Source organism: Artemia sp. Qi Xiang Cuo, chromosome 2 (genome assembly GCF_049724085.1).
Source record: "Artemia sp. Qi Xiang Cuo chromosome 2, ASM4972408v1, whole genome shotgun sequence".
Lineage (NCBI taxonomy): Eukaryota > Metazoa > Arthropoda > Branchiopoda > Anostraca > Artemiidae > Artemia > Artemia sp. Qi Xiang Cuo.
This window is the reverse complement of record NC_142795.1, coordinates 8,074,845-8,098,801: the sequence shown is the minus strand read 5'-3', so window position 1 is coordinate 8,098,801 and position 23,957 is coordinate 8,074,845. Positions and strand designations below refer to the sequence as shown.

At 36.6% G+C, this 23,957-nt stretch overlaps 1 protein-coding gene across 1 annotated transcript; it reads left to right on the top strand.

The window, feature by feature from the left end:
- Positions 1 to 827: 827 nt before the first annotated feature.
- On the top strand, positions 828 to 22,760 carry LOC148954866 (protein CFDP2-like). The gene is made up of 3 exons (XM_089105399.1): positions 828 to 907; positions 16,529 to 17,119; positions 22,703 to 22,760. Exons 1-3 carry the CDS (start codon positions 828 to 830, stop codon positions 22,758 to 22,760), a joined length of 729 nt encoding a protein of 242 aa, XP_088961525.1.
- Positions 22,761 to 23,957: the final 1,197 nt, after the last annotated feature.

Sequence of the window (23,957 nt, the reverse complement as noted above, 5' to 3'; positions counted from 1 at the left end):
TTAATTCTCATTGACAAAAAACCATAAACCACGTGGTTCTATGACCATATATGGTGTTAAAAAAAAGTTATAGGTGGCAGCAGGGGCGAGCAATGGGGCTCAATAAGGCCATTCTACTGACTATCAGTAATCTCACTATGGACAGTCTGAAGAGTGTGAATATTTAGGAAATTGTCATCACTGCATCGACAAGAATTGAGCCTGTTTTTCAGAACAGACTTCAATTTATCAACAGCTTTTTGCAGCTTTAGAATGAAAGAAGTAGCATGAAAGATGCGGGGCTTACCCTTGGGGGTAAGTCCCTCAATTCTGCCAGGTACTATCAAGCAAGTCCCGTATTTATAGTGACCACTTGCAACTAAATAAGGAACCACAGGTTGTCATTGTACTGTTTCCAGAGCTTGCACTGGATAGTGTTGTAAATTTTTTCTTCAGATATTGAAGACTCTCACCAATGGGAGTATCCTCTCTTGAGATTTCGAAGTTTGGCAGCAAGTCTCTAATTTCATAAAACAAAGTTAATGCATCATAAATTGTCTGATTCAATCCAAAAATCTTCAAAAGCTTCCCAGAACAGACTTAGCCTCGTTAACTAGGATTCTCGATATAGCCTCGTCGACATAGTATCGAGACATAGCCACGAGAACTAAGATATAAGCAGCGGGGGATGTATATTACGGTTATCGACTGTATTTTACGGTTCTTCTGGCTCCTTCTAGTAGAATTCCAGCCTCATAAATGAGCTTGTCTAAACCAGCACACGTCATTACTTGACCAATTACACTCATAACATTCTTAAAATATGAAGACCATCCATTCTGAGGACAATGTCAGAATATTATGCTGGAAATTTGGCTCCTAAGGCATGCACAATTTCACATACAACCTGGTCATATATGACAACGGTGTAACTCAGTCCTAGTTTTTTGAAAGTTTTCTGTAAAGTCTTAATGGCTTCTTTCACAAATGCTGGGTTAGGGGGAGAGTGGGGAACCACTGGCAGGTACCCGATCTTACTAATTGGAATATCAGCCTTATTATTATATGCAATATTCAATATCCCAAGAACCGCCGAGGATGTTAAGATGAAACTTTCAGGACTGCTACTATTACTACTTCTGTTCTTACAATTTAGCTAAATCAAAAGGTGTAAGTGTATCCAGGCTGTCAAAGAGCATAGATACAATTTTTTGGGAATAATGTTTTGTTTTATTTTTCATGTCAACTTGAGGAGGTATAAAGTTAAATTAAACAGTACTATTTTGGTGCAAATTTTCAAGAGGGTGAATTTTGTTAAAAACTGTTGAAAAATTTTCTCGAACATACAAAATAGAAAGCCAAACTATAAAATCTTATAGAAAAAACACTAAAAAGATTTAAAATATCGTTTCCTTTTTCCATGAAAAAGACTATGTCAAGAAAAAACGAACAGAGATTAATTTAAAAAGCACCTCCCATACCTTCTCAAGACCAGAACATAATTTGCATTTTACCGAAAAAAAATAAATGGGAGTTGATAGTATCATTTACATATACTGATATTTATTTCTTAAAGTCTTAATAAATTTCTATTTATTAAAGTTAAAACATATAAAATATATTTTGTTTTCAGTAAAGTACAAATTATGTACTGGTCTTTAGAAGGCAGGGCGCCATGTTAGTTTCTAGTTGTTTTGAGTCTGGCTCCGTTATTTATTGTAATTTCTGTTCATTTTGGTAGTTTTACGCTTGAAATAGTATTTGACTTTTATTCTTCTGATTGTTGGTTTAATGAGGTTCTTTACTTTTCTTTGAAAAACTTGTTTTGTGAAATTTTTCCTTTTAATTAATATCGCAAAGCCCTTATGTAAACATATTTTCTTGTAAAGCGAGAAGAGATGTGAAGACAAAATGGGACTTCACTGCACCTGACCATAAAAGAAATGTTAAGTTCCTTGGAGATATTCACGGTTCAAAAGGGCCTATAGACAATGAATTGATGACAGACTCTTGGTACTCAAGTTCAATCAGTGCTGATCTCTGACCTCTATGGTAGCACTCGTTACCAGAACACAGTCATACCCAAGTGATGGTATCTTCTTTGCTTTCCTGGAGTTGCCGCATAATCCCAACTGCCCCATCCGTTTTTTCAGTTTTTTTTTCTACAAGCATATCTCAATCAAAGACAATTTACTTATTATTTTCAGTGTCACAAACTATGTTCTGGGATTTCCAAAAGCTGTGGAAGCAACCGAAAAGGGGAATTGTTTTTCTAGAAAAAAAAACAATTCGTGGGAAGTCCCTTAAAATCCCAAGAACCGCTGGTCTACCATTAAGGACTTAGAGGGACAGGTTTTCGGTCAGATACAGATTCTATAATATATCTATCCAGCCAATGTGTAGAATTGAGTGAAAATGTGAGTTTCGAACCACATGTATTTGATTCATAAGTAGTTTATTTGCGATACTTTTCAAACAGTTCGTGGTAACGAAGTGTAAGTAAGGAACGACCCGGCTCAATAGTAACCAAAAGTCTAACAAACGGAATTCTGATACCAATAGATATATCAAAAGAATCGACTTTTTATGCTGATTTCAAATATTTAATTTCATTAAGTTTAGCCTCACCCGTCAAAGGTTAAGAGCCTGAGAAAATTTTCCTGATTTTAGAAAAAGGGGGGAAACATCCCCTAAAATCAAGTGATCTTAATAAAAATCACACGATCAGATTCAGCGTATCAGAGAATTTTACTGCATAGGTTTCGAGCTCCTATCTGCAAAAATATGGATTTTTTTTTTTGCCAGAAGAAATATCACGGATGCATATTTATTTGTTTGTTTTTTTGTTGTTGTTTTTTTTCCAGGGGTGATCGTGTGTACCCAGTAATCCTAGAATGTCGAAAGAGGGCTCAATCGACAAGAAATTATAATTTTTAGTGCCGTTTTTATGTGAAAAAAATGGAGGGCAACTAAGCGTCCTCTCCCGCCCCTTTTTTACCCAAAATCTTCCGATTCTTTTTTTCATTTCCGATCAATTTTGAGGTAGCCATTTCTTCATCATAGTTGAAAGGCCCAACAAATATACCTTTGGATATAACAAGACCCCCCTCCACAGCTCCAGGGAAAGGTCTTTAAGTTATAAATTATGCCCATTGTTTACGCATAGTATTTGTTATTAGGATGCATGCATAAATTTTCGGGTAGGGGGGGACAAATTTTCTGCTAGGGGTTTTTCTACGGGGTACTTTTTCGTGGGGAGGGAAGCTTCCAGTGAGTAAATTTGTCAGTGGAAATTACACACAGCGGGAATTTGTGAGAATTCTTATACAAAATTATTTTTGCATGTCTTGCTTTCTCTTTTTCGTCTCAACCTTATGCGCGGAGTGGTTTAGAGTAGTTGTCCGGGGTAAATTTTCACAGGGATTGAATTATCTAGAGGATATTCCTGTGAGAAGGGGGCTTCTCCATGGAGGTGGGACCAGATTTCCTGGGATTATTTAAAAAACGATCAGAAATCAAATAAAACAATTTTTTTTTTAAACTGAAAGTAAGGAGCAAAGTTAAAACTTAAAACGAACAGAAATTATTACGCATATGAAAGGGGTTGCCCCTCCTCAACACCTTGCTCTTCTGAAGCAGTAGGTTTTAGGCTTCTGCAGTGAAGCGATACCCAAACTCTTGTATGTAGTTATTTTTATTCGATTCAAACTTGATTTGCATATTCAATTTAAGTTTCACTCGTTTTAAGATTTATTTATTCATTTACATTAATATATATTGTATGTTTGTTCCTATTGATTGTTTATTTAATTTCTGTTCGTTTTAAGTTTCATTTATACTTTAATAGCAAAATATTTTGTTTTTGTTTTAAGCTTGATTTTCATATTCAATGTCTATTTATTTAAAGTCTATTTATTCATTTATATTATTACTTGTTGTATGTTTTTTGATATGATTGTTTATTTAATTTCTGTTCGTTTTGGGTTTCATTTATTCTGTAATAGTAATTTATGGTCGTTTTGAGTTTGAATTTTAACATGTATTTGTATCTGCTGAGCTTAGGTTTATAATGGCCTTTACTTTTCTTTGAAAAACTTTTTTTCGGAAAGTTTTTTTTTAATTAATTTTTGTTCTTTTTTTATTACAAAAAGTTTCAATTTTTTATGGCATTAGGGGGGGGGGTTGCTTACTGTCCGATTATTCTTGACTTTAAAAAACGGATCTAGAACTTCCGATTTAAATCGAATGAGGCTTTTTTCAATGTCTATAGGATTACCTCTTTGATAAATACCTTATATATGAACAATAGACAGCTTGCATAACTTGTGGACAGCGATTTACAACAATGAATGGATTGAAAAAATTGCTTCAATAAGGGTGTTTAGCGTAGCGTAACCTTAGCATAGACAGTGGTGGGGGGAAGTCTCCCCCCTCACATGCATAATCGAGCAGCCACAGAGAAAGTAGTACAAATGAAATTAATCTGTCTTTTGAAAATGTCTTTTTTCAAAAGACACGAAAAAAATCGTCTAAAGGAACCTGAAGTGCTTTCTCTGACATTTCCATTGATTCTTTATTCCTGTTACTTTCAGATGTAAAATTTAGAATATTATCGAATGGGTTTAGTCATCCCCTCCCTGAGTGATTCACATTTGGAAAACTCACCCCCTGGGAAATTCCTCCCCCCGCCATGGACCTTTTATTTTCCGGCTGATTATTGACCCGCGTTAGATTCCCCCCAGCCGAAATTTTCCAGCCGTGGAATATGCTCCCCCAAACATATTCCCCTCAGATAATTTCGGATATTCATAAAAATGGAAGCTTTTTAGGTCAGAAGCAATGCTATAGCGTTACCTAAGTAAAGAGCCATAAGGGTTCAATGAATTAATACTTAGGCTATTTATTTTTCCACGGGCACTTTATGTGGAAGAGGTGGTCGCATAAACTTTGGAACGGGGTTCATTGAATTACAAATTAAAAGTTATAGTGTCCTTACACCAGGGGCGGATCCAGGATTTTTTAGGGGGGGGGGCAAAATAGGTTGATCCGATTAAATTGCGTTAGGAGCAAGTTTAATTAACGCAATCTTGCGGTAATTAAGTAAAATTCATTACTTTAGAGTACGTTAGGGGGGCGGCCCCCTCGCCCTTCCCCTGGATCTGTCACTGCCTTACACTCTCTGTTTCTTTCCTTGTTAGGGAGGAGAGCAGATGTCTAATAGGTATGTGTTAGTACCAAAACATTCTAACTCTCATTGGGCCTTCAGGTATAAACAGAATTAGTCCAAAGGAAGCGGTGGGGGTTACTATTTAATCCCTCTTGATTCTCGCGAGTATTTCTGGTCTAGGCTGTTTTTATGAAAGAAAAATTGGGGAATTTTACCATGGGTGATTTTCCCGGGGAAATTTTCCGACGGTTGGGGGAGACTTCTGGGGGAGTGGGAGTTTAAAGACCTGTGTTACTGCTAAATAAACTAAAAATTTTCACTATTTTCGCTTCATTTTCTTAAATTCTGATTTTTAATTTTTATTGATTCCTTTGGACTAATTTACGGCGTATTTGACTACGATTTGAATGTAAAAACAATACAGTGATTTTTGGTATTTATTCAAGAATTTCGTTTAAAATACGAAATAAAGAGCGTTTCAATGACAAAATGTTATCTTATATCCAGTTTTGATCCTATTTATTGGTTTTACTTGTATTTGAATTTTGGAAAATCAAGAAAGGTTAAGACACACGGTATAGGCTATATATGATTTTTTGTTCTTTTGATTCTTTTGTTAGGGAGGAGGGAAGATACCTACTAGGTGTGTGTTAATAACAAACCATTCTAACTCTCATTGATATTCAGGCATATACAGAATTTGTTCAAAGGAAGGGGCGGGGTGGCTGTAAATATAGACTCTACATCTACATCAATTAATTCTGGATGTAAATTCTGTAATAAAAACATAACATTTATTTCTTTTCAACATCACCGTATTCTTTTTTTTAATCATTTTCAGTATTTTTCATTTTTAATTTTTCTGTCGAATAGTTTAAACGTAAAATCCGAACGCACATGTTGGGCATTCCAGTCAGAACACGTAAAGAGAAGAAATTTAATAACGGGTCTTAATTCAAAATGTACAGTGGGTAACTAGGAAAATGACCGGTCTTAATTAGAAATTGAAACTCTTACTACTACCAGTGCCGTATCAAGGATTTTGGTTCAGTGGAGGGGGGTAATTTTTTTGTTAGCGGGGAGAGGTAGAATGGAAAATTAAAGAAAACGTCAAAAGTGTATTTTCATGCATTTTTATTACGTTTTTACGAGTCTGACAAACCTTTCGATTGGAGGAATTTAAGCCTGTCAATCCTTCCCATGAAGACAGCCTTGACTATTACTACTACTAACAACTTACCCCAACACCAAGTCACCTGGCATTACCCCAGCTACGCACACTCATAAAGAAATATATTATAATTATTTAATTGCATAGAACAATTTTGGACTAAAATCAACCCGATGGCCCAAAGATTTTTCAAAGAATTACATTTAAAAAATCTACTAATGAGATGTATTACAAGCAAAATTTTAAAATAAATTTATAAATTTCAAGCCAAAATTTGTCAATGATACATAATCCCATGTAAACTCAATTAAGTTGTAGTTCTAATAGAACAGTATATACAGTTTATACATGCTTTTGTTCCTAAATATATTTTTTTGGTAATCATCAGTTTTTTTTTCTCAATGTCTATGTACATACAGTTAGTAACACTATCAAACGGACAGCAGACTTTTCAATAATGGAATTTTTTCTATAGTAAGATGATATCTTAGTACTTTAAAGCATACAGCATACCATATTGCTATTAATTAACTGCAGAAAATAATAAGGGAGTAAAATCAAGCCTATGGCCCAAAGATTTTTCAAAGAATTCCATTTAAAAAATCTACTAATAAGATGTATTACAAGCAAAATTTTATAATAAATTTATAAATTTCAAGCCAAAATTTGTTAATGATACATAATCCCACGTAAACTCAATTAAGTTGTAGTTCTAATAGAACACTATATACAGTTTATACATGCTTTTGTTTCTAAATGTATTTTTTTGGTAATTATCAGTTTTTTTCTCAATGTCTATGTACATACAGTTAGTAACACTATCAAACGGACAGCAGACTTTTCAATAATGGAATTTTTTCTATAGTAAGATGATATCTTAGTACTTTAAAGCATACAGCATACCATATTGCTATTAATTAACTGCAGAAAATAATAAGGGAGTAAAATCAAGCCTATGGCCCAAAGATTTTTCAAAAAATTCCATTTAAAAAATCTACTAATAAGATGTATTACAAGCAAAATTTTAAAATAAATTTATAAATTTCAAGCCAAAATTTGTCAATGATACATAATCCCACGTAAACTCAATTAAGTTGTAGTTCTAATAGAGCAGTATATACAGTTTATACATGCTTTTGTTTCCAAATGGATTTTTTTGGTAATCATCAGTTTTTTTCTCAATGTCAATGTACATACAGTTAGTAACACTATCAAACGGACAGCAGACTTTTCAATAATGGAATTTTTTCTATAGTAAGATGACATCTTAGTACTTTAAAGCATACAGCATACCATATTGCTATTATTTATCTGCAGAAAATAATAAGGGAGTAAAATCAAGCCTATGGCCCAAAGATTTTTCAAAGAATTCCATTTAAAAAATCTACTAATAAGATGTATTACAAGCAAAATTTTATAATAAATTTATAAATTTCAAGCCAAAATTTGTTAATGATACATAATCCCACGTAAACTCAATTAAGTTGTAGTTCTAATAGAGCAGTATATACAGTTTATACATGCTTTTTTTCTAAATGATTTTTTTGGTAATCATCAGTTTTTTTTCTCAATGTCTATGTACATACAGTCAGTAACACTATCAAACGGACAGCAGACTTTTCAATAATGGAATTTGTTCTATAGTAAGATGACATCTTAGTACTTTAATGCATACAGCATACCATATTGCTATTATTTAACTGCAGAAAATAATAAGGGAGTAAAATCAAGCCTATGGCCCAAAGATTTTTCAAAGAATTCCATTTAAAAAATCTACTAATAAGATGTATTACAAGCAAAATTTTATAATAAATTTAAAAATTTCAAGCCAAAATTTGTTAATGATACATAATCCCACGTAAACTCAATTAAGTTGTAGTTCTAATAGAACACTATATACAGTTTATACATGCTTTTGTTTCCAAATGTATTTTTTTGGTAATTATCAGTTTTTTTCTCAATGTCTATGTACATACAGTTAGTAACACTATCAAACGGACAGCAGACTTTTCAATAATGGAATTTTTTCTATAGTAAGATGATATCTCAGTACTTTAAAGCATACAGCATACCATATTGCTATTATTTAACTGCAGAAAATAATAAGGGAGTAAAATCAAGCCTATGGCCGAAAGATTTTTCAAAGAATTCCATTAAAAAATCTACTAATAAGATGTATTACAAGCACATAAAGAAAGAAAAACGAGCAAAAATGGGGTTTTTATAGGCCAAATGACGATACTGAAAAAACAAAGCGAATATTTCGAGAGAACAAACGCCTCTCTTCTTCAGCGCGAAACGAAACGATGTATCAATAAAAGCCAAAAATTAAAAGAATTCAAACCAACTACCTAACAACCATAAAAGCGAGTTATTCGCCAATATCCGCGATTTGCACAAAATCCAAAAAAACATGAACTGCCATCGACGGATACTAGCGAACAACTGACAAAGGAAAGGAATCAATTCATTCACTCGAAAAAACAAAACGAACCAGCAATTAAATAAGTTGGAAAACTATATCATGTGATTTTGGATTTTAATTAATGCATTTATTGCAGACACACTTTTAGACCTAAAGGGGTGGTAACGGGTTTTATTAGATGACTGGGTCAGTAGTTCAAAGTTTATTTCAGGGATTACTAACGTATTGGCTTCTCTTTTGAGAAAACCGAAATATGACTCGTTTATTCTTAAATCACCGGAATCGCTGTTTAAAGCTCTTCTTTGTCAGTTGCTCGCTAGTATCCGTTGATGGCAGTTCATGTTTTTTTGGATTTTGTGCAAATCGCGGATATTGGCGAATATCTCGATTTCACGGTTGTTGTGTAGTTGATTTTAATTCTTTTAGCTTTTGGCTTTTATTGATACATCGTTTCGTTTCGCGCTGAAGAAGAGAGGCGTTTGTCCTCTCGAAATATTCGCTTTGTTTTTTCAGTATCTTAATTTTGCCAATAAAAAACCAAATTTTGATAGTTTTTATTTATTTTTGTGATGTCAGGCCAATGTGGTTTAAGGTATTACAAGCAAAATTTTATAATAAATTTATAAATTTTAAGCCAAAATTTGTTAATGATACATAATCCCACGTAAACTCAATTAAGTTGTAGTTCTAATAGAGCAGTATATACAGTTTATACATGCTTTTTTTCTAAATGATTTTTTTGATAATCATCAGTTTTTTTTCTCAATGTCTATGTACATACAGTCAGTAACACTATCAAACGGACAGCAGACTTTTCAATAATGGAATTTGTTCTATAGTAAGATGACATCTTAGTACTTTAATGCATACAGCATACCATATTGCTATTATTTAACTGCAGAAAATAATAAGGGAGTAAAATCAAGCCTATGGCCCAAAGATTTTTCAAAGAATTCCATTTAAAAAATCTACTAATAAGATGTATTACAAGCAAAATTTTAAAATAAATTTAAAAATTTCAAGCCAAAATTTGTTAATGATACATAATCCCATGTAAACTCAATTAAGTTGTAGTTCTAATAGAACACTATATACAGTTTATACATGCTTTTGTTTCTAAATGGATTTTTTTGGTAATCATCAGTTTTTTTCTCAATGTCAATGTACATACAGTTAGTAACACTATCAAACGGACAGCAGACTTTTCAATAATGGAATTTTTTCTATAGTAAGATGACATCTTAGTACTTTAAAGCATACAGCATACCATATTGCTATTATTTAACTGCAGAAAATAATAAGGGAGTAAAATCAAGCCTATGGCCCAAAGATTTTTCAAAGAATTCCATTTAAAAAATCTACTAATAAGATGTATTACAAGCAAAATTTTAAAATAAATTTATAAATTTCAAGCCAAAATTTGTTAATGATACATAATCCCATGTAAACTCAATTAAGTTGTAGTTCTAATAGAACACTATATACAGTTTATACATGCTTTTGTTTCTAAATGTATTTTTTTGGTAATCATCAGTTTTTTTCTCAATGTCTATGTACATACAGTCAGTAACACTATCAAACGGACAGCAGACTTTTCAATAATGGAATTTTTTCTATAGTAAGATGACATCTTAGTACTTTAAAGAATACAGCATACCATATTGCTAATAATTATCTGCAGAAAATAATAAGGGAGTAAAATAAAGCCTATGGCCCAAAGATTTTTCAAAAAATTCCATTAAAAAAATCTACTAATAAGATGTATTACAAGCAAAATTTCAAAATAAATTTAAAAATTTCAAGCCAAAATTTGTTAATGATACATAATCCCATGTAAACTCAATTAAGTTGTAGTTCTAATAGAACAGTATATACAGTTTAGACATGCTTTTGTTTCCAAATGATTTTTTTGGTAATCATCAGTTTTTTTCTCAATGTCTATGTACATACAGTTAGTAACACTATCAAACGGACAGCAGACTTTTCAATAATGGAATTTTTTCTATAGTAAGATGATATCTTAGTACTTCAAAGAATACAGCATACCATATTGCTAATAATTATCTGCAGAAAATAATAAGGGAGTAAAATCAAGCCTATGGCCCAAAGATTTTTCAAAGAATTCCATTTAAAAAATCTACTAATAAGATGTATTACAAGCAAAATTTTATAATAAATTTATAAATTTCAAGCCAAAATTTGTTAATGATACATAATCCCACGTAAACTCAATTAAGTTGTAGTTCTAATAGAACACTATATACAGTTTATACATGCTTTTGTTTCTAAATGTATTTTTTTGGTAATCATCAGTTTTTTTTCTCAATGTCTATGTACATACAGTTAGTAACACTATCAAACGGACAGCAGACTTTTCAATAATGGAATTTTTTCTATAGTAAGATGACATCTTAGTACTTTAAAGCATACAGCATACCATATTGCTATTATTTAACTGCAGAAAATAATAAGGGAGTAAAATCAAGCCTATGGCCCAAAGATTTTTCAAAGAATTCCATTTAAAAAATCTACTAATAAGATGTATTACAAGCAAAATTTTATAATAAATTTATAAATTTCAAGCCAAAATTTGTTAATGATACATAATCCCACGTAAACTAAATTAAGTTGTAGTTCTAATAGAACACTATATACAGTTTATACATGCTTTTGTTCCTAAATGTATTTTTTGGTAATCATCAGTTTTTTTTTCTCAATGTCTATGAACATTGAGAAATTTCCATTATTGAAAATTTACTTTTCAATAATGAAAATTTTTTCCCTATAGTAAGATGAAATATTAGCACTTTAAAGCATACAGTATACCATAATGCTATTATTTAATTGGATAGAACAATTTTGGAGTAAAATGAAGCCTATGGCCCAAAGATTTTTCAAAGAATTCCATTTAAAAAATCTACTAATGAGATGTATTACAAGCAAATTGTTGCAATAAATTTTTAAATTTCAAGCCAAAATTTGTTAATAATATATAATCCTATGTAAAGTCAATTAAGATGTAGTTCTAATAGAACAGTATATACAGTTTATACATGCTTTTGTTCCTAAATGTATTTTTTTGGTAATCATCAGTTTTTTTTTCTCAATGTCTATGAACATTGAGAAATTTCCAAAATTGAAAATTTACTTTTCAATAATGAAAATTTTTTCCCTATAGTAAGATGAAATATTAGTACTTTAAAGCATACAGCATACCATAATGCTATTATTTAATTGTATAGAACAAATTTGGAATAAAATCAATCCTACGGCCCAAAGATTTTTCAAAGAATTCCATTTAAAAAATCTACTAATGAGATGTATTACAAGCAAATTGTTAAAATAAATTTATAAATTTCAAGCCAAAATTTGTTAATAATATATAATCCTATGTAAAGTCAATTAAGATGTAGTTCTAATAGAACAGTATATACAGTTTATACATGCTTTTGTTTCTTAATTGATTTTTTTTGGTACTCATCATTTTTTTTCTCAATGTCTATGAGCATACAGTCAGTAACACGATCAAACGGACAGCAGACTTTTCAATAGTGGAATTTTTTTTCCATAGTAAGATGACTTCTTAGTACTTTAAAGTATAAAGCATACTATATTTCTATGAATGGGTCATTAGCCTTGACAAGTTTAATAGATTATTTTCTCCTGTTAAGTTTCTACAAGTCGTAATTTTTAGACGTATAAAACTGGATGGCTTTTCCTTGGAGACAGGGGGCAAAAAAAAATTGTTGTTAAGTTGCGTAATTCCGTCACAATCCTGAGTGAGGACAAAATTGGAGCTAGTTATCCCAAATCAAGTAAAATGACAGTGAAACATGAAAAATGAACCATATAGTTCCATAAAGGAAAAGATATACTAAAGAAAAGTGCCTCGTTCTCTGGATGCTTAAATTGCGCAGGCTTGTCTTAGTTTTGAATTTTTTTGAATCGAAACCTTATTGCCTTTATGACCTTTACATTTCTATTGTCTAAAACTTAGTAACATAAGAAAATTAATTTAAAAAACTAAATTTATTTATTAATTTACATTAATATCTATTTATGTTTGTTTGCATTGATTGTTTATTTAATGATTGTTTGATTGTTTATATGCCCCCAAGGCATAACTTACAACGCCTACCCCCGGGCCCTCGTGGGCTGTGTCGACATCGGAGTTTTTTGTTATCAGAACTTTGAACTATTTTAACAAAATGTCTATCTCAAAATTTTTATCTGATGCATTTAGGGCGTGAAGGAGGGGGGGGAGGGCTAGTTGCCCTCCAATCTCTTTTGACTCTTGAAAAGTTAACAAGAACTTTCAATTTGCAATCAAATGAACCCTCTCTAAAGTTTATACGAGCGTCCCTTCCACAAGAAGTATATATGCCCCTAGAGCATTACTCATAACGCCTGCCTCCGGGCCCTGGCGGGTTCCGTCGACACTGGAAATTTTCTTATCTGACCTTTGAACTATTTTTAATAAAAAGGCTATTATAAAAATTTTATCATATGGTCTTGGGGAATAAAGGGTGTGTGGTGGGGGGGGCTAGTTGCCCTCGGACAAGCCTGCGCAATTTAAGCATCCAGAAACGAGGCACTCTTACAAATTGAACTAGAATTTTCAACTTCCAATCAAATGAGCCCACTCTGAAGTTTATAGGAGCATTCCTTTCATCAGAACCAAATACGCTCCCAGAACAACACTTACAATGCCTATCCCCCGGGGTCTGGGGGAGTTTTTGTTACATAATTTATGAACAATTTCCAAAACACTGGCTATCTCAAAATTTGTAGTGGACGGATTTGGGGAAAAAAAGCGTGGGGGAGGGCTAGTTTAACTTTCTTGACTCTTAAAAAGTGAACTCTAACTTTTTGTTTCCAATCAAATGACTCCTCTATGAAGTTATTGACATAGGATTTTTTCTTATCCGATTTTTGAACTATTTCTAAGAAAATATCTATCTCAAAATTATCATCAGCCGGGTTTTGAAAAAGAAGGGGTTGGGGGGGGGGGCTAGCTGCCCTCGGATCTCTTTTGACCATTAAAAAGTGAGCTCGAACTTTCAAAATCCAATCAAATGAGCCCTCTCTGAATTTTATATGAGCATCCCTTTCATACGAACAATATATGCCCCAGGGCATAGCTTACAACGCCTGCCCCCGGGCCCGGGGAGATTGTGACGACACCCGAGTTTTTGTTATCTGACTTTTGAGCAATTTTTAACTTAATGTCTATCTCAAACTTTTTATTGGATGCATTTGGAGAAAAAGGGGCATGGGGGGGGGCTAGTTGCCCTCCAATCTCTTTTGACTCTATAAAAACTGAACTAGAACTTTCAATTTCCAATCAAATAAGCCCTTTCTGAATTTTTACGAGCATCCCTTCAATAAGAACCATATATTCCTCCAGGGAATAACTTACAACACCTGCCCTCGGACCCTGGGGGGGGGTGTTGGCCCTGAATTTTCATTATATGGTCTTTGAACTATATAAAAAAATCTATCTCAAAGTTCTTATCAAATGGGTTTGAGGAAAAGGGCTTGGAGGGGGCTAGGTGCCTTCTAATCTCTTTTTACTCTTAAAAAGTGAAGTAGAACTTTCAATAACCAATCAAATGAGCCCTCTTTGAAGCTAATACGAGCATCCCTTCCATAGGACCCATATAAGCCCCCAGGGTATAACTTACAACGCCTGACCCCGAGCGCTAGGGGGTTGTGTCGACACTGGAATTTTTGTTGTATGATCTTTGAACTATTTTTAACAAAATAGCTATTTTAAAATTTTTATTGGATGCATTTGGGAATAAAAGGGTTTGGGGGCGCTGGTTACCCTACAATATCTTTTGACACTTAAAAAGTGAACTAGAACTTTCAATTTCCAATCAAATGAGGCCTCTCTGAAGTTTATACGAGCATTCCTTCTATAGGATTCATATATGCCCCCAGGGCATAACTTATAACCCTTGCCCCTGAAAACTGTGTTGGGGGAGTATCCTACTCAAAAATGTAATTTCCAGAACATTTCCAACTACGTTGATCAAAATGGGTATATCAAAATTTTGATTGGATGTGTTTGGGGAAATGGTGGCCGTAGAAGGAGTGTCAGTTGCCCTAGAAAGTTCTAGTCGCCTAGAACTTTCGACTATTAAAAAGGGAACTAGCCATTTAAATTTCCAATCGAATGAGCCCTTTCTTAAGTTTCTACGACAATGTTTTCTATACAAAACCTTATATGCCCCCAGGGCATAACTTACAACCTTTGCCCTGAGGGCTGTGAGGGAGTTGTCATCCTCAAAGACCTAATTTCCAGAATTTAAAATTACGTTGAACAAAATTGCTTTCTCAAAATGTTGATTGGATGTGTTTGGGGAAAAGGTGTGCGTAAGAGGGGGGTTAGTTGCCCTCCAATCACTTTCGACTATTAAAAAGGGCACTAGCCCTTTGAATTTCCAATCGAATGAGCCTTTTTTGAAGTTTCTACACCAACGCATTCTATAAAAACCTTATATGCCCCGAGGGCATAACTTAAAGCCTTTGCCCTGAGGGCTTTGGGGGAGTTTCATCCTCAAAAACATTTTTTCTATCTGGAAATCAACTACGCTGAACAAAATGGCTATCTCAAAATTTTCATTGGATGTGTTTGGGGGAATTATGGGCGGGGGGGGGGGGGCTAGCTGCCCTCTAATCACTTTCGACTATTAAAAAGGGGACTAGAACTCTCGATTTCCAGTCGAATGAACCCCCTCTGAAGTTTCTACGACGACCCCTTCCATATGAAGTGCCTCTGGGAAAAAACAAATAATAATAATAATAAATAATAAAACATTGGAGCCGTATGACCTTTACTATAGGCAACGCTGTATCGTTACCTATAGTAAAGGCCATACGGCTCCAATGTTTTATTATTATAGTTTTTTTCCCAGAGGCACTTCATATGGAAGGGGTCGTCGTAGAAACTTCAAAGGGGGCTCAACCGATTGGAAATCGAGAGTTCTAGTGCCCTTTTTAATAGTCGAAAATGATTGGAGGGCAACTAGCCCCCCCCCCACGCCCATCATTCCCCCAAACACATCCAATCAAAATTTTGAGATAGTCATTTTTTTCAACGTAGTTGATTTACAGATAGAAAATATGTTTTTGAGTGATGGGCGTGGGGGGGGGGCTAGTTGCCCTCCAATCACTTTCGACTATTAAAAAGGGCACTATCCCTTTGAATTTCCAATAGAATGAGCCTTTCTTGAAGTTTCTACGACAACTATCCCTTTGAATTTCCAATCGAATGAGCCTTTTATGAAGTTTCTACGACAACGCCTTCTATAAAAACCTTATACGCCCCCAGGGCATAACTTGACACCCTTGCCCTGAGTGTTTTAGGGGATTGTACTCCTCAAAACATATTTTCTATCTGAAAATCAACTACGCTGAACAAAAGGGCTATCTTAAAATTTTGATTGGATGTGTTCGGGGGAATGATGGGCGGGGGGGGGGGCTAGTTGCCCTCCAATCATTTTCGACTATTAAAAAGGGCAGGGAGGTAGTGGTGCTCGTCCGGAGATAGTTCCCATGCAATTTGGTGCATGATGAACGACCCTCCACGTGCCTCTGGATATCTGGCTAGCCACCGCGGAACCAAATGCACCTAGGTACGGTTGGGTTGGCAGCCCTCCTCCCGAAACCCTTATTGGTACGAATGGAATCAGATTTAATTCAGTCTCGGATATGTCTTCTCATATCCCGCCTCGACCCCGGACCGCCCAAGGACGATCCCCTCTGAACATCGTTGACCAAGGTGGCACCAATGTGGCCACCTGGAACGTCCTGACGCTGAACCAACCCGTTTCGAAGCTTCTTTTAGCAAAAGAACTAAAAAAAAATATAAAGTCACAATAGCTGGAGTCACCGAAACACACCTCCCTGGACATGGTGAAGAGGACATAGGTGAAGGACGCACATTGCTATGGTCTGGCGGTAGGCAAAGAAGAGGAGGCGTTGGCCTAGTACTGAACAGTGCTGCACGTAGGGCCCTCCTGTCATTCACACCAGTATCGCCTAGACTCCTGACCGCAAGACTGGATGGGAAGCACGGCAAAATAACTGTCATTACGTGCTATGCCCCCACAAACGACGCTGATGAAGAAGTCAAAGACGATTTCTATAACCTGCTTAGTTTTGAACTATCTTCTGTACCTCCCCATGACTACCTCCTCCTCCTAGGAGACTTGAATGCAAGTGTTTCAAACGAATCAGGCCTGTGGGATCTTGCTGTTGGACCTGCTACAGTGGATAGCCTAAACGATAATGGAGAGAGGCTGCTGAATTGTTGTCTGGCCCACAATCTAACGATTGCGAAAACATGGCTCCAGAGACCAAATATAGCCAAGTACACCTGGTATAGCAATGATGGATCAACAAAGAAGATGCTTGACTACATCATCGTACGTCGACGATGGCTGTCGTCTGCCCAGAATTGCCGCACCTACCGTGGCGCTGAGCTCGGGAACACCGACCACCGGTTGGTAGCAGCCAAAATTAAGCTCCGCCCCAAAGCTATGAAGAACAGCCAGTCTTCTTGGAAAATTGATGCCAGTCGCATCCAACAGGACCCCGCTCTGGCTGAGCGGTACCATGTGGAGATATCCAACAGATTTGAGGTCCTCGGGCAATGCGATGATAGTGAAGTTACATGGAAGTCCTTCAAAGAGAACACTCTTGCGGCAGCAACTGACGTTGTTGAAATGAGGCAATGGAAGAAAAAGGACTGGATCAGTAATCACTCCCTTGCCATCATAGAGCTCAGGCGAGAAGCACGTCTTGGCGGGGACATGGCTACATACAGACTGCTAAACAAAGAGCGCAATTCAATGCTGCATAAAGATCGCAAGGTTTTTATTGACAGCAAGGCATCCGAACTGAAAGAGGCCGCCAAGAAAAAGGACAGTGGAGCCACCTACAAGATTCTTCGTGAGCTGTCAGATCAGCCCACTCAAACTACGTCATACCTTCGAAGCGCTAGCGGTGAGAATATCTACGAACAATCACAATGCCTCCGCCATTGGGAGGACCACTTTGAGAAACTGCTCAACTCAGATCCACCAGACCAGACGGACCACGAGCTAGCGGCTGCTGCGGCTACTACCATACCTGCTCCTGATGGTCTTGAATTTACAGCTGAGGAGATAAAAGCTGCCACCCGCAAGCTAAAGAATAACAAAGCGCCAGGAATATGTGGCCTAACATCGGAATTCCTTAAAAATGGGGGTCCAGCCATGATCCTCTGGCTTCAAATGCTGTTTAACCTTATGTGGCACTCTGAAAAAATCCCCTCAGACTGGGCCTACTTGTACCAATCTACAAGAGGAAGGGGAGCAAAGCAGAATGTAGCAATTATCGTGGCATAACTTTACTCTCAGTTCCTGGAAAGCTCTTTACTATGCTGCTTCTCAAACGGGCAACAAGCTACCTTCATGTCCTCCGTCGCCCCCAGCAAGCTGGCTTCATGCCAGGCAGGTCCACCACCGAGCAAATCCATACGATTAGACAGCTAGTAGAGAAAACTCTTGAATATAAGATGAAGGCGTACATTGCCTTTGTCGATTTTCGATCTGCCTTCGACACTGTCGATAGGCAGTCACTATGGCTAATCCTCCAGTCTGCTGGCGTACCCACGAAAATCGTCCGTCTTCTCAAAGGGCTGTATAATAACACTGAAAGTGCGGTGATCGTAAATGGACGGCCTTCCGGATATTTCAAAATTAAAAACGGTGTCTGGCAAGGATGTGCCGCTGCACCTGAGCTCTTTAACTGTGTAATAGACCACATCCTGAATAAAACACAGCAAGTGCAGCCGTTTTGCATAGGCTTTGCTGGAAGAGTTCTTTCAGACGTCGACTTTGCCGAAGACGTGGCGCTAATATGCGAAAACATTAGTGACCTCAAAACTACACTGGAAACACTGGCCTCTGCCGCTGAGAAACTCGGTCTGAAAACAAATTGGTCGAAGACCAAGATAATGCCCGTTGAGAAAACGCCGTCCAACCCCCTGTCATCTGTGGAAATTTGTGGCCAAACTGTAGAGGTAGTCAAGCAGTTTACCTACCTTGGTTCAATTGTCTGCTGAAACGGAAGCCTAGATGCCGAAATATCAGCAAGAGCGGCAAAAGCAAACTCTGTCTTCGGTCGCCTTCTAAAAACAGTCTTCCATAAACCCCAGATCAGCCACCTCACCAAAGCACGAATATATTCTGCTTCGATTGCCAGCGTTATGCTCTATTCTGCCGAGACTTGGTCGCTGACTCAGACACAGACGCTGAAGGTAGATGCCATCCAGACGAAACACCTCCGAATAATCGAACGCTCCCTATGGTCCGACAGGGTACAAAATTCGGAAATCCTCAGATCCTTCAAACTCCCACCCCTGTCTGAGCAGCTTGAGTCTCACTCGCTGCGTTGGTATGGTCATCTGCTCCGTTTGCCTGCCCAAACACCCGCCCGGCTCATCTTCGATTTCAACACAGCTGCAAACGGCTGGAGGCGTCCTAGGGGAAAACCATGCACCAGATTGGCGGACGTCATCTGTGATCGGCTCGCCTCCAGAAACATCAACCCGGCTGAAGCGACAACCCTCGCCCTGAACCGACCACTCTGGAGAAGACTGACGGCGCTGACGACCGGTTCCCTCTACGCTGGCGATGCTGCCGAGCAAGAGCTTTAAGTAAGTAAGTAAGTAATCCCCCACAACCCTCAGGGCAGGGGTTTTAAGTTATGCCCTGGCGGCATATAAGGTTTTTGTAGAAGGCGTTGTCATAGAAACTTCAAAAAAGGCTCCTTTGATTGGAAATTCAAAAAGCTATTGCCCTTTTTAATAGTCGAAAGTGATTGGAGGGTAACTAGCCCCCCCAAACGCCCATCATTCTCCCAAACACATCCAATCAAAATTTTGAGATAGCCATTTTGTTCAGCGTAGTTGATTTTCAGATAGAGAATGTGTTTTTGAGGAGGACACTCCCCCACAACCTTTAGGGCAAAGGTTTTAAGTTATGCCCTGGGGGCATATAAGGTTATTGTAGAAGGCATTGCCGAAGAATCTTCAACAAGGGCTCATTTGATTGGAAATTGAAAGGGCCAGTGCCCTTTTTAATAGACGAAAGTGATTGGAGGGCAACTAGCCCCCTCCTATGCCTATAATACCCCCAAACACATCCAATCAAAATTTTGAGATATACATTTTGTTCAGCGTAGTTGATTTTAAGATAGAAAATATGTTTTTCAGGAGGACACTCCCCCACAACCCTCAAGGCAAGGGTTTTAAGTTATACCCTGGGGGCTTATAAGGTTTTTATATAATTTGGTGTCGTAGAAACCTCAAAAAAGGCTCATTCGATTGGAAATTCAAAGGGCTAGTGCCCTTTTTAATATTCAAAAGTGATTTGAGGGCAACTAACCCCCCTCTCACGCCCACCTTTTCCCAAAACACATCCAATCACAGTTTTGAGACAGCCATTTTATTAAACGTAGTTTTAAGGTCTGGAAATTAGGTAATTTAAGGATTTTCCGAATCCTTCATATTATTTTTTATGGAAGGGATACTCGTATAAACTTTAGAGAGGGCTCATTTGATTGGAAATTGAAAGTTCTTGTTCACTTTTTAAGAGTCAAAAGAGATTGGAGGGCAACTAGCCCCACCCCCCCCCCCTCCTCCACGCCCTAAACGCATCAGATAAAAATTTGTTAAAAATAGCTGAAAGGTTAAGTAACAAAACTCTGGCGTCGACAAAACCCCCCAGGGCCCGGTGGCAGGAAGGGATTCTCGTATAAACTTCAGAGAGGGTTCATTTGATTGGAAATTGGAAGTTCTTGTCCAGCTCTTACGAGTCAAAATCAATCGAAGGGCAAAGACCCCCCCCCCCCGCGTCCTTTTTCCCCACTCCTCCCTTTGAACTAATTCTGTTTATACCTGAAGGCCCAGTGAGAGTTAGAATGTTTTGGTATTAAAACACACCTATTAGGCATCTGCTCTCCTGGAAAGAAACAGAGAGTGTAAGGCAGTGGCGGATCCAGGGGAGGGTCCAGAGGGGCGCTCCCCCCTCCTAACGTAGTCTAAAGTAATGTAATTTACTTAATTAACGCAAGATTGCAATTTACCCTAAAAAATCCTGGATCCGCCCCTGGTGTAAGGGCACTATAAATTTTAATTTGTAATTCAATGAACCCCGTTCCAAAGTTTATGCGACCACTCTTCCACATAAAGTGCCCCTTGAAAAATAAATAAGTATTAATTCATTTAACCCTTATGGCTCTTTACTTAGGTAACGCTATAGCATTGCTTCTGACATAAAAAGTTGAGTAGAAATTTCAGCTTCTATTTTTATGAATATCCGAAAATAGCTGAGGGGAATATGTTTGGGGGAGCATATTCCGCGACTGTGAAATTTCTGCTGGGTGTTATTTAACGCGGGGGAATTATCAGCAGGAAAAGAAAATGTTTTTTGAGGGGGGAGGAATTTTCCAGGGGTGGTTTTTCCAAATGTGAATTATTCAGGGAGGGGACAACCAAACCCATTCGATAATATTCTAAATTTTACATCTGAAAGTAACGGGAATAAAGAATCAACGGAAATGTCAGAGATAGCACTTCAGGTTCCGTTAGACAATTTTGTTCGTGTCTTTTGAAAAATGTCTATTTTCAAAAGACAGATTAATCAATCAATCAATTTATTTATTCAATTAGTAAACAAAACAAAATACACTTCAATATAAACTCCCCCGTAAGGCTCTATGGCCAGGAAAAAAGCAGGGGAGAAACAAAAATGAAACAAATACAAGTATTTTCAATATAATGCATTGCATTTCAACCTTTCAAAGACTCAACACACACACACACACACACACACAAAACAAAACAAAACAAAGAAGAGAGAAAAAAAAATAATTAAAAGACACAAACAAAAAGAGATTTTTTGACCCCCCCCCCCCCCCCACAAAAAAAAGGATGTAGGACAATCCAATAAAATAAACCAAATTCCAAATATATATTTGAAACCAAACCACGAAAAAAATATTAAACAAACTCAAAACCCCTCACAACAAATTTTTCCAACCCAGGCTAGTGTCAACCCCCCCCCCCCCAAATAATAATAATAAAAATTAACAAAAATATATTTAAACATGAAAAATCAAGATATTAAAAAATTTCTTAGGATTCTTTTGAAAGTACCCAACGAGTGACATTCTTGAGCTGACTCAGGTAGGCTATTCCAAACGATATGACAAGCAGTTAATGGATTGGAGTCAGAACTAACCAATGGAGTAAATAAAATATTAATATTCCTTGTACTGCGAAGATGATGCAAAGACCTATTAGTGACGAAAGAAGGAGTAGTTTGAAGGGCTGTGGGAACATCACCATGAATTTGATGAAAAGTGAAAGACGCGCACGAAAGAGTGTAGAGAGACTGCAAATCAAGTAATAGGCTAGTTGGGTTAGTTGTAGAACAAATTGTTTCCCGTATAAGCCTTCTTGCCTTATCATATAACTTAGAAAGTGGTTTTAAAAAAGAAGAGAAAGTTGACATCCATATTGTAGGGCAATAAGAGACGTAGGACTGAACTAAGCAATGGAACAGAATTTTTAAAACTGACCCAGGAAAAATGTGTTTTAGCTTCCTCAAAATTCCTAGACTCCTTGAGATCTTCATATTAATTAGTCAAACATGATGTTTGAATGAAAGGTTTTCATCTAGAAGAATACCGAGAAATCGGACACATCGATCCTTAGGTCTACTGAGAGAGCCTCTTGAAAGATGAATATTAGTTAAGTCAGGGTACACCAGAGATATACGAGAAAAAATTAAAAAACTTGACTTGGCAACATTTAGGGCAAGGCAATTTGCATAAAACCAAAGAATAACTCTCTTAAAAACATCAATTAATTTCGGAAGCATCTCAGACTCATTTCCCACTACAGTATCAATGGTACTGTCATCAGCGAAAGCAACGAGAGTGTCCACATCCTGCGAAAATGATGGATTTTTTTAGCATTCAAAGGTTCAGGATGAAATAGGCGACAGAAAACTGTAGGTTTTTTATTCATAACCGCAACTAAAAGGTCATTAACATAAATCAAAAACAAAAACGGTCCAAGAACAGAACCTTGAGGAACACCAAACTCAACTTCAGACGAAAAGTGGGAAAGGGAATCTACGGAGATAGTTCTACCTGACAAATAGGAATCAAACCAAACATGAGCCTGTCCTCTTACACCATTGTGTGATAGCTTATACAGCAGAATCTCATGAGTTAAAGAGTCAAAAGCCTTACGGACATCTAGGAATATAGCTGCAGGAATCAAACCAGAGTCAAGCGCGGTGTGGAGAAAATTTAAAAGAGCTACACACGCATGCTCCGTAGAATGTTTAGCTCGGAAGCCAAACTGAAAATCATGAAAAAATCTTTTAGCCTCTAGAAAAGCAAGTAGCGGGAAAGCATGGTCTTTTCAAAAATTTTGCTAAAAACAGACAGCAAAGATATAGGATGATAATTGGCTGGGTCACTTCTTGGTCCACCTTTATATAAAACAAATACTTTAGCTCGCTTAAGAGAACTGGGGAAAATCTCATTTTCAAAAGAAAGATTTATAAGCTTTGTCAATGGAGAAATAATTGAGGGAAGAATGAACTTAACTACCATAGTTGGAATATAGTCAGGGCCAGACGACGAAGAACCCTTCAAGCTATTTACAATCCTGGCTACTTCAGCATCAGAAGCCGGATATAACACCATCGATTTCAGACAAGGCGGACCAAGATAAGATTTGTAATCTGGTTGTGACTGTGAAGACCTTACTGAAGAAGCAGTGGTTTTCCCAATATTGGGAAAATATAATATAAATGCTTCTTAAACAGAAAAAAATTCTTCAATATCCCAACCCCCAACAAAAAGACTTTGAGGGATATAAGGAGCTGGAAAAGAATGTTTGAGGACAAAATTGATCATTTTCCAGGCTTTTCGAATATCTTTCCCACAATCCAAGAATTTTTTAGAATAATAAAGGAATTTAGCCTTCCGGCATAAAGAATTGAAAACATTCCTGTAGAGTTTGAATTGCTGAAGACGTGCAGCATTCAAAGATGGCTTTGCTGACTTAAGAGCTTTCCAGAGATTATTTTTTCTTCTCCAACTCTTTAGAAGACCAGGGGTCATCCATGGGTTAAGAGGAATAG

What these genes read in the sequence shown, in the direction of transcription:
- LOC148954866 (XM_089105399.1), top strand. Translation starts at nt 828, where the DNA reads ATGTCAGAATATTATGCTGGAAATTTGGCTCCTAAGGCATGCACAATT. An exon ending in TGGTCATATATGACAACGGT is followed by an intron (nt 908 to 16,528) that starts GTAACTCAGTCC and finishes TCGTTGACCAAG; the next exon opens with GTGGCACCAATGTGGCCACC. An exon ending in CAGAGACCAAATATAGCCAA is followed by an intron (nt 17,120 to 22,702) that starts GTACACCTGGTA and finishes TTCCCACTACAG; the next exon opens with TATCAATGGTACTGTCATCA.